At 38.3% G+C, this 12,101-nt stretch overlaps 1 protein-coding gene across 1 annotated transcript in view; it reads right to left on the bottom strand.

Moving 5' to 3' along the window:
- The window catches only part of MCM8 (minichromosome maintenance 8 homologous recombination repair factor), a 40,628-nt gene that overhangs the window by 5,328 nt on the left and 23,199 nt on the right, over positions 1 to 12,101 (bottom strand). Inside the window, exons 13-17 of the mRNA XM_036245525.1 lie at positions 8,926 to 9,067; positions 5,613 to 5,808; positions 3,630 to 3,849; positions 3,110 to 3,319; positions 2,183 to 2,259 (exon numbers count right to left, since the gene is read on the bottom strand). Of these exons, the coding sequence (XP_036101418.1) occupies positions 2,183 to 2,259; positions 3,110 to 3,319; positions 3,630 to 3,849; positions 5,613 to 5,808; positions 8,926 to 9,067 (845 nt within the window). The remainder of the gene's footprint in view (positions 1 to 2,182; positions 2,260 to 3,109; positions 3,320 to 3,629; positions 3,850 to 5,612; positions 5,809 to 8,925; positions 9,068 to 12,101) is intronic.

Raw genomic sequence — 12,101 nt, 5'->3', positions numbered from 1 at the left:
TCCATAGGCTGCCTATAGGGCAAGAAACAAAATGCTGGTTAATTCTTAGGTCTTCAGGAGATAGCATGGGTGCCCTTCTACGCGAGGTAGCAGAGGGAATAGAATGGCTGCCAAGGACAGGCCAGTACCAGTTGGGGAATGAAGAGACAACTGGGTAAGGTCTCCCTATGAGGAAAGGAAGAAATGGATCTTCTGCTTAGAGCTACTAGAAAAATTAGATGGAAAGCATAAAAGACTAAAGAAATCCTTTGAAAAGAAGAATAGTTTTGGAAGCTTCTGATCTGTGAGGTGAGATGTGCATTTTTGAAGACTTCAGTATGTGATATGGGTCAGAGAAAGGGAGACCTGCTTAGTCTCATCAAAGCTACTGCTATTGGTCATAAATACAGTGTTAGTTACCAGTGCCCACTAATGTGCCAGAACCATATTTGTCACTTTATATAGTCTCATTGCATGATACCTCGGCACCATCCTTTGTCGTGTGTTTTACACAAAAGGAAACTGAAAAGCAGAGTGGCAGCTCCGGGTCACATTCTAAAGCCCATGATCTTCCTGCTATTCTGTACCACTTTTACTAGAGCCAAAGAGGAACAACTAGGCAAAGTCCCCTGGTTCTGACTCCAAGCAAGCCCCAGAATAGGGGTTCTTAGGGGGGGAAGAAATCAGTTTACTTTCTAATAGAAATTACTGAATAAAATAGTTTCATCTTTAAATTAATGTATTTTTGGCCTTGGAAAAGTAGATTCCCAACAGATTTATATTTTAATTGCTATGAGAGTATACTAAAGAGTGCTAATTTCTAAATTATGATACATTCACACAATGGAATACTATGCAGTTGCAAAAAAATAAAAGGAGGCTCTAAGGCAATGATAGAGAATGATCTCCAAGGTGCACTGTAAATGAAAAAAGCAAGGTATAAAATGTGTGTGGTATACTACCACTTCTCCGTAAGAAGGGAAAAAGAATCCACAGATACAGAGTTCTGATGGGTATTTTATATCTGAAAGTCACAACACAAAAGATATGTTGCCGCCACTGGGGCAAGAGAAGGAAGAACTAGGTAACTAGTAAAAAGGGTAGGAGCAAACTTCTTCCACTGCATGCTTTTTGAACTTTGGAATTTTGAAGCATATGAATGTGTGAACTTATATAAAAATTTTTTAAAAATATGTTTTTATTGTCTTTTTAGAGAAAGAGGAAAGGAGAGAGAGAGTGAAACATCGACATGAGAGAGCAACATCAATCAGCTGCCTCCTGCATGTCTCCTACTGGGGACTGGGCCTGCAACCTGGGCATGTGTCTAACCGGGAATCAAACCAGGACCTTTCAATACATGGGACAACGCTCAATCTACTAAGCCACACCAGCCAGACCCTATTAAAAATTTTTAACTGACAGAAAAACCTACCTAAAATAATAAATTTTTGCTTTTATTGATTTAAAAAAATCTATGTCTGAGGTAGACATACCATCAGTTAAAATATACATTGTTTTCTTTTTTACCCTTTAGGAATCATGATCTACCAAATGACATAAAATGCAAAGGATACAATTTAGCAATATTTGTTAAAACCCTAAAGTATTTATTTATCCATGGGCCCAGAAATATCATTTCTAAGAATTTCTCATTCAGGTACACACTTACCCACACATTAAGTCTCTTTGAGAGATTACTCCTTCTAATAGGAAAAGAATAGAAAATATTCATGTTTCTAGTAATGGAGGACTCGTTAAACTATGGTGTATCTAAATAAGAGAACACTATTTAGCTGTAAAAAGAAGGAAGTCTCTATGCCCTAATAGGAAAAGATCTCTATATATAATGTCAAATTTTTAAAAAAGGTACAAAACAGTATAAGTCACATGCTATTTACAAAAAAGTAATGGCGCTTGATGGACAAGAAGGGTGAAGAGCAAACAAGATGGGAGCAAGTCTTCTCAAAATATGTATTTTTAAAATGATTTTAGAACTATGTGAACGTATTGCCCAATTGAAAAAAAAATTTAATGTAAAGGTTATTTACACAGAGATATGTTAAACCAAGAAAGTACAGTTTGTTCAGAGGAAAATGTCAGTGGGCTAAAATAAACACAATTTTGCTTGGCCTAATTATAATCTAGATTTGAGATGGAAAGATTACTGGCATTTTATTTAAAACATTAAAAATTTTAATCTTACCTGTATTTCATAATTTCAACTATATCCTCGGCATCTTCTTTGGTTGCTTGCTCTCTTAATTCCAACCTTGCTCGTGCCTTTGAAAGAAAACAACCATTTTCAGATAACAAAATATTATAAATAGATTTAACATTGTTTGAGAAGGTGTAGTATGTCTAAGCTTTTGTTTTTTCATTTTACACAAAAAACTAACTTGAGGAAGGAAGCTACAATATGAAAGCATTTAAAAAAGTGATTTAAAAACATGAATATGAAAATACTTAAAGTATGGATTAGTACTTGCTTTGGCAGCACATATACTAAAATATGAATTAAAACCTATTTATTTACTAACATATCCTGAGTGTTCACTTCAGAAGATTTGATTACGAAATAGAGTTGGTATTTCCTTGCCTTTTACTTTCAGGAAGTCATACCTAACCAATCTGTTAAAACGACAAAGAAGAGTTAATCGACTTTAGAAGCAAAAGCCCAAACTCTGACCCAGCTAATTTTAACTGCCAGAGTTCTCTTAGCATCCATAGTTGTGAATAGATGTTATTGTTATTGGAAAATGGGCACTGTCCTATGGACCTGTCATGTATCAAATCAAATACTCAAGGTATTTGACACATTCCATGTTCCCAAATATTCAACTTTAAATCCCAACATCCTAAGTTAACCTAACTACTTTTCACACTACAGGAGGGTTCTAAGTGTCATTAAAAAAAAAAAGTTGCATGGCAAGTAACTGGTCCTGTGCCTAGAAAGAAGTGGCTATACTTTGATTGGTATGTAAAGATATGAGCAAATTTTTAAAAAAATTATCTATTTATAATGTCTCCCAGTAAAAAGAAAAACCAAATCAATCATGCAGAAAAAATTGAGAGAAATCGTATTACTCCTCTGTCCCCTTTCTTAAGCTAAGAAAACATCAACTTAACAAACCTCCGTTAATCGAATCAGAGATTCCAGCTGCCTAGTAGTGATTGGTGAGCTATTTAACCGCTGGCTTTGTTTCCGGAGCTCAAGGTAAAAATCTTGAAGAATTTGAGCAGCTTCCATAGATAGCCTTGGATAGACATACTGACGAGCATAACCAATGTACTTTCTCAATAGCTGGTGGGGAATTGGATCTATTGTTTCTCCAGGAACCACCTAACGTGATAAAAAGGCCCAAGATTACAAGGACAAGTAGTAACTAAAATCTTTCAGCTAAAATAACTTATTTAGATAAATATAAAATTCAAGAAGACTCTCCAAATAAGCCAAACACACTGTAGTCTCTCTCTTGGTCTAGTTAATATATATTATTTCAAAGGAAGTTTACATAAATCCTAGTATTACAATATAAAATATAACAGTTTATATATGAAAGTTTATATATTACTGCTCTACAATAAGCAACACACTGAACTCTGACATTCAAACAAAAGTGAATGGAATGATTAAGAAGAAACATTTGTACCTTTAGTCTTTCTGATAATGGTTTCTCAGAAACCACTTCAAGTACAGAAGTATTTGAATCTTGACTATTCAGACGAGCTACTGTGGCACTACTAACAGTTCTCTGCTTTCCAGCTCTTATTGCAATTACATGTTCAGAAAGTAAGTGATCATGATCCTCATTTGGGGTGTCTAACAGGATAAAGACCAAATCAAATCTGGATAGCAGGGCACTCCCCATTCTAATGACGCACAAAAGAAAGAAGAAACAATGATTGAAATAAAGACAAACTGAAAACCTAGACAACCTATTTATTACTCAAGTTCCATGTAGAACTTGAAAAAGGTTTTAGGTTATGGAAACAAGCAAAAGCTTTTAGATAATTCACCCACCAATTTCAGAGACACCAGGCCACATGTACACAGCCTTATATGTACTTTTCTTTGGTATGTTGAGCCTTTTCTCACACCAGCCAAACCACTGAATTCTTTTCTATGTTCTATATTACTACCTATGATGTAGTATCTTTAAACTTTTATGCTAGAATGCTACATAATACATCAGAGGTATTTAGTTGAGTAATTCTTAATCTTTTATATCTGTTGCTTCATAACACAGTAAGTCTCTCAAAGCACCTATGCCCATTTAGAAGCGAAAAGCACATTTTTTTCTTTTCATTTATTTATTGATTTTTAGAGACAGGAAGGAGTAAAGGGGGAAGGGGCAGAGAGACATCAATTTGTTGTTCCACTTATTTATGCATTCATAGGTTGCTGCTTTTATGTACCCTGACCTGAGATCAAACCCACAACTTTGGCATATCAGGGCTAAGCTTTAACTAATTGAGCTACCTGGCTACGGCAAACCCATTTTTTTCTTAAAAAACCATCTAATTAGCCATGATAATAAAAATGCTCTATTCTACTTAATCATCTTCTCTGAACCCACCAATCAGGTAACTCCTCTATCTGAGACAAGGAAACTGAAATCCAGAGTGATAACAAATTTGACCAACACCCCAAAGCAGATTTGTGGTACTACTAAAACCCAGAATCTATGTCCCCTGGATCCTTGTTCAACAGGATCCTTCTGATCTTTCCAATATAGCATTTTGTCATTTTACTAAGAAAAACTAACACATTGACTTTTTTGGTGGTGGTGATACAAAAACACCCAGAATCTCAAAATTGTATTTTACTATGTAGCGTTTCTATATTAGAGGTAATAATTACATTAATAAACATCAGAAAATTAGCTTTTCCCCCAAGAATTTAAAGTTCCAGTTTTTCATCTGAGGCATTCTTTTGTCTTTTTCTCCCTTTTGCATCACTTGAGTATATTTTTCCCTTCCCATACATTTTGTCCAACCTATACAGAACAAATTAGAAGAGAAAGCACACGCACATACACGCACATAAACACTGTTTTTGGATAAAAGTGGGATCATACCACATATATGAATATGTAATGTGATCTTTTCACCTAACAGTAAAGCACAGATGTGTTTCCCTATCAGTACTTACAAAGTTCCTTTCATTCTCGTGAGGTACTGTAGTCTTACTACATACTTTAACCACTTCCCTACTGATAAGTATTTCAAGTTGTTTCCAATCTTTGGCAGTGATAAACAATGCTATAACACCCACCCTGTAAACACATCTTTGTGCATTTGTGGGATTATTTTTGTGAGTACAATTCCTAAAAGAATTGGCAGGAACAAATAGAATGTGTACATTTACAATAGTGATAATAAACATGCTAAGTTCTTCAAAATGCTAAATTATCCACCCCTTTGTCAATAATGATTGATATTTAAAGTGTTTGCCAATCTGGATGATATCAATAGTACTACATTGTTTTAATTTGTAGTATTCAAACACATTTTTATATATTTACTGGAAATTTGTAATGTCTGTGAACTATCTATTATATCCTCATTTTCTTTTTCACATTCATTTGTAGGGATTCAATATATTAAAGGTATAAATATTTGAAGAGACTTACTTTAAATTCTCAGAAACTGTTTTGGCTTTATTATAATGTCCTCCAACTGGATTTGCAGCAGCAATAATGGAAGTTCTTGCAGGGAGGCTACAAACCATGCCAGCCTTAGCAAGACTAATACTTTGCTGTTCCATGGCTTCTAACAAGGCTTGATGTTGATTCCCCATCTTATCAAATTCATCTATTCCACAAATACCTATAATCACAGTAAAATAATGCAGAAACAACTGTCCTTTGGTCAAGTTCTAAATCTTACAGAATGGAAATAATTCCACAATAAAAAATATCTCCATTGTTTCCAGCAGTTAAAATTATAAAATGTCATATAATAGAGAATTCCTGATTATTCCATAGCAAATAAAATGTCTATTTAACCTACTTTTATGTAATATTTACTCATTCAGCATTTTCCATAGGGAAAGTACTATGTTGTGAGGGTTACAAAAATGAAGACCATGAGAGTGACCCTCAAAAAGCTTAAAGACTTACAATCAAACAGGTGAGACAAGATATATACATGTTCAAGATAGTACACTTCGACAACTAAAAAAGATATGCATAATTATACAAGGTATTTTCTGGGGATGGGAGGAGGTTAAAAGAGGAAGGGGAATCTGGAAAGGTTTTAAGAAAGGTGATTTTTGAGCTGGGTTTTTTGGAAACAGTAGGGCAGCATAATTTGGAAAGAAAAGCATGGGCTCTAAAGTCAGAAAATTCAAGTGCAGTTCTCAGCAATCACAAGGAAATCATAGACATTAGATTAGGGAAAGCAGAAGAGGTGGGAGCGGGAAGGAAGGAGTTATTGGGGGGAAAAGGGGACATCTGTAATACTTTCAACAACAAAAAATAAACACAATGTGAAGATCTACCATTGACCTAAGGCATTGTATGTGCCACGTATATTATATCTGATCCACATGTTACCGGAGATCCTCAAACATTATTATGGTTTTCCTCCTTTCTTCCCCATACCATGAGCAACCTGTTAGGTGGTCTTCTCCAGAGGGTATTGCTGTGGTTAAACCCCTCTTACCTACTCTATGACCAAGTAAGCATGACAGCTCAGAGGTCAGTCCATGCCTCTCTGGAACTGATGGTATTACTGGAAATTCTTAAGATTACTAGCACAGTTCCTCAGGGGAGGGAGCAATGTAGAAACAAAGTTGAGCTGCTACTCTGACTGCCACTTTTCAAAGTTTAAAAGCAGGAGTTGGCAAACTTTTTCTTTTTTTTTTTTAATCCTCACCGGAGGACATTTTTTCATTTTTTGTTCAGATAGAGTGGGAGGGAGAGACAGGAAGAGAGAGAGAGAAACATCGACGTGAAAGGGACACATCGAGTGGCTGGCACCCGCACGACCAACCAGGGCCAGGGACAAACTGCAACCGAGGTACGTGCCCTTAGCGGGAACCGAACCCGGGTCTCTCTGGACCACAGGCCGATGCTCTAACCACTGAGCCAAACCGGCCAGGGCTGCAAACTTTTTCTATAAAGGGGCAGATATAAATATTTTACGTTTTACGAGCCTGTCACATATTCTTGGCTTTTTTGGTTGTTCTTTACAATCCTTTACAAATAGAAATACCACCCTGGCTGGTTTGGCTCAGCGGTTAGAGCATTGGCTGGCGGACCAGAGTCCCAGGTTCGGTTCCCATAAGGGCATGTGCCTCAGTTGCAGTTTGTTCCCAGCCCCAGTTGGGGTCGTGTGGGTGGCAACCAGTTGATGTGTCTCTCTTACATGGATGTTTTTCTCTCCTCCCCTGTTCTTCCTCCCGCTGTGGCTGAAGATAAATACAGAAAGATGTCCTCAGGTAAGGATTAAAAAAAGAAGAAAATCATAAGGAAAATACATTTATAGTACTGTATGTATTTATTTTAAAAAATTCACATATAAGTGGACTCATACAGTTCAAACCATGTTTTTCAAGGATCAACTGTATTTGGAAGGTTGAGTCAAGATTTTCTGACAAATTGGATGTGGGGTATGAGAAAAAGTCAAGGATGACTCTACATTTCCTGATTTGTGTAAGTAGAATGGAACTGTCATTTACTGAGTTGGGAAAGACTGTAAGAAGAATGGATTTGAAGGGAGGATCAGGATTTTGGTTTTGGACAAGTTAAGATTAGAGAGTTGTACAGATACTGTATAGGCAGTAAGAAATATGTGCCTGGAGTTCAGGTGAAAAGAAATATAAATCTGGAAATTTTCAGCATATAGGTAAGTAAAGCCATGAGACAAGAATAATAAGATCACCATGAAGGTAAGTACAGACTGAGAAGAAAACAGGAACAAAACCTAAGCACCCTGAGGTGCCCAACCCGTTAAGAGGTTGGAGAGATGAAGAACAAGTAAAGACTGAGAAGGTAAGGCAAATGAAGGAAGAAAAAAAGCCAGAAGAGTGTAGTGTCCTGGAAACCAAGGAGATAGAAGTATTTTATGGAGGGGGCAGTGATCAGCTGTGCCAAACATGGCCCGTGGATACTGGATTTAGAAATGTGGAGGTCACCCCAAAACTAGAAGGAATGAATGACTTTAATTAAACTGGAAACTGGGTATTGCCTAACAAATGCATAGGAACATATTTTTCCAACAGGGTTAAAGCATCACAAAGAGAAATTTAGGTAACAAAGCTCAATTGAAGATTTGTTCTTACTGAGCCTTCTAACTGGATTTCTTATAAACTATCAGTCAAATCTTGAGGAAAAAGAAACAACAAAAAAACCTCTGATGAGATGGGTTAAAATACAGCAAAACATCTAATCCTAATGTAATGGCTCTAAAACTATTACAAGTCCTCTGAGAGCAAAGGTAACATTCACCTTCTTTTTCATTCCAAGACATTTAGAACTATTCTGAGCTAAGTAATAGTAATGCATTCAACAAGTATTTACTGTGCTCCTATGTAACAGGCAATAGGAATAGGGCAGTCAACAAGATACCCAATCCTACCCCACAGGGAACTTACTGTGAAGCTTTAAAACAAATCACAAATGTGATGGCTGGTATTAAATGGGAACTGTAGGGAGCTGTATCTCCTTGAACTGATTATTTAATTTTTACATATAACTGTATCTGCTGTAAGATTTTGAAATTGAATGACATTAAGTACCAGTTTCAACTCTGCAGTATAAATAAAAATGATAGTACTGTATTTCTAGTTATTTTTTTCTCGCACTAATTCTCAATTCACTGGTTGAGATAGTGCTGTCCAAATTCCTGTTGAACAGAATATAAAGAAATTGACTTTATGAAAAGGAAAGGCTTAAAAAAAAAAAAACCAATCCAGAATTATTGTTATCTTTGGTTTCTTACCTTGATCACCAAGTACCAGGGCACCAGCTTCCAAAGCAAAATCTCCTGAGGAACTATCTTTTGAAAGAGTTACGGTCAAGCCAGAGGTGGTTGTGGTATTACCACAAACATACACACCACGTGGAGCAACATTGCATACTGCCTGAGGAAACAAAAAGTTTAAAGGAATCAGTCAAAGTAAAAGGGAAATAATAGCTAATAGCAATTGCTCACAAATGTTAGCTATATGTCAGATGTTCTTCTAAGAGCTTTACCATACAATTTTTACCACCATGGTAAGAGGAAGGTATTACTAGAGCCCTATGTATTGATGCAGAAACCAACACCTTCTAAGAGTGAGTAATTCACACAGCTAAGAAGGTGTGATGTCAGGATTCAATCAAACACAAACAGCCTGACTCTAAAGTCTGTGGTCATGTGAATACACAATTCCATTTTATACTTCATTTTCAAGTTCAAATAGCAAAATTTGAGTACCAATTTTAATTTCAAAAGCTCCAATGCTTCTTTATCTTTATTTTTTATCATCCTCACCCGAGGATCTTTTTCCATTTTTTGTTCAGGTACAGTGGGAGGGAGAGAGAGGAACAGAGAAAGAGGGAAACATTGATGTGAAAGGGACACATCGAGTGGTCGCCACCCGCACAACCAACCAGGGCCGGGGACAAACTGCAACCGTGGTACATGCCCTTAGCGGGAACTGAACCCGGGTCTCTCCGGACCGCAGGCCGATGCTCTAACCGCTGAGCCAAACCGGCCAGGGCAATGCTTCTTTAAATATCAAGTAATAAAATGGCTCAATAATGCTTGCATTCTGAGTAAACAATCTATGGCAAATCAAACAAGTAGTCAAATAGCACATAAGTTAAAGCATGGACCTCCAGTCAGGCAGACCTGTTTTAATGCTGATTCTACAATGCACTGGCTGTGTTGCTCTCAGATTTCTCTGAGCTTCAGCTTCCTTATGTTTTATCACATATTGTCCTGAGGAATAAATGAGATGATGTACGTAAGGCACTTAACCTGGTACCTGGCACACAATAAGCACCCAATGCAAGGCCACTGTATATGGCTCTGCACAGTACAACTCCAGGAGAAAGCGCTACACTGTTATCTATGTTGGTGTGATCTAGACTTGTGCAGTGCACAACCCAAGGGACCCTATGGTGCCTAGCTTATAAACAGTACTTATGATTATCTTTGTTATTTGTAATTCCTTACTTTGAGAATACAATGGTTTCCTAAATGGTCAGGAAAAGGGGATTAGAACTTCCGGTCAAGATGGCAGCGTAGGTAAACGGTATCGCGTCCACATCAAAGTTACAACTAAACTACAGAACAACCATCATTCAAAACCGCCTGAAATCAAGCTGAATGGAAGTCCTACAACTACAGAATTAAAGCAGGAGCCACATCCAGACTGGTAGGAGGGGCGGAGGCACGAGGGCCGGCAGTGGCTCCGCGAAGGGCTGGTCCCACACCCACGTGTGGCAGATAAAAATCAGGAGGCTACCTCAGCTGGGAAGGTCCCTCCTGAGGACTGAGGGGTCCCCATCCCACACCAGGTGCCCCGCTCAGGGTTCCAGCGCCAGGAAGAGAAGTCCTCATAACTTCTGGCTGGAAAAACCAGCGGGAACTGAGGCTCAGGGAAGCTGAAGCGGCTGGAGCCCCAGGCAGCTCCTTAAAGGGCCCGCGCACGGACTTATAGGACTCTCTCTAAGCTTGGAGGGGAGGCAGCTCGAGGGGCGCCAGAGACAAACAGGGAAGAACTGAGATGTTTGGCATTGGAGCGAGGGCTGGAGAGGGGGCTTTCTCCGGGACAAACGTGCTGTCAAAGGCCTTTGTTCCTTTGGTGAGCCCTTCCCTGGGGCAGCAGACAGTCTCCAAATCTGGGACTCCAGCAACCTGGCTCACACTGGTAGCCCCGCCCAGGTGACTCCCTGAGGCCCCGCCCCGCCCCACCCAACTTTCAGGCCCAACCAAGCTGTTCCCACTTGCTTAATCATAGGATTGGCCTGTCTTGGATCCTGCTTCAGGTTTTTCCTAAATTCTTTCAAACGAGCAGCATCTGGTCTCAGATAGCCCCATACCTCTCGTTAAGTAATACACTGAAACAAACACAGAGAGGCAGCCAAAATGAGGAGACAAAGAAAAAGGTCCCAAATGAAAGAACAGACCAAAACCCTAAGAAAAGAACTAAGCAAAATGGAGATAAGCAACCTAACAGATGCTAAATTCAAAATACTGCTTATAAGGATGCTCAATGAACTTAGTGAGAACCTCAGTGAACTTAGTGAGGGCCTCAAGACCATAAAAAAGGACCAGTCAGAAATGAAGGAGGCATTAACTGAAATAAAGAATAATTTACACAGATTCAATAGTAGAGTACGTAAATCCAAGAAGCAAACCATCGATTTGGAATATAAGGAAGCAAAAAACACCCAATCAGAACAGCAAAAAGAAAAAAGAATCCAAAAAAAATCAGGATAGTGTAAGGAGCCTCTGGGACAACTTCAAGCGTGCCAACATTCGCATATTGGGGGAGCCAGAAGGAGAAGAGAGAGAACAAGAAATTGAAAACCTGTTTGAAACAATAATGGCAGAAAACTTTCCCAACTTGGTGAAGGAAACAGACGTACAAGTCCAGGAAGCACAGAGAGTCCCAAACAATATGAACCCCAAGAGGCCCACACCAAGACACGTCATCAAAATGCACAAGGTTCAAGACAAAGAGAGAATCTTAAAAGCAGCAAGAGAAAGGCAGCTAGTTACCTACAAGGGAGTTCCCATAAGGCTGTCAGCTGATTTCTCAAAAGAAACTTTGCAGGCCAGAAGGGAGAGGCAAGAAATATTCAGAGTGATGAAAACCAAGAACCTACAACCAAGATTACTCTATCCTGCAAAGCTGTCATTTAGAATCGATGGCCATATAAAGACTTTCCCAGACAAGAAAAAGTTAAAGGAGTTCATCACCACCAAACCGTTATTATATGAAATGATGAAGGGTCTTTTTGAAGAAAAAGATAAAATATATGAACAAACAAAATGGCAATGAATACATATCTATCAACAATGGAATCTACAAACAAAATGAACAGGTAGAACAGAAACATTCTCATAGATACAGAGAACATTTTGTTGGTTGCCAGTTGGGAGGGGGGTTGGGGGAATGGGTG

The sequence above is a fragment of the Molossus molossus genome, unplaced genomic scaffold (genome assembly GCF_014108415.1).
Source record: "Molossus molossus isolate mMolMol1 unplaced genomic scaffold, mMolMol1.p scaffold_m16_p_6, whole genome shotgun sequence".
NCBI lineage: Eukaryota > Metazoa > Chordata > Mammalia > Chiroptera > Molossidae > Molossus > Molossus molossus.
Note: the sequence above shows the minus strand (reverse complement) of the source record. Positions and strands in the feature narration are given on the sequence as shown.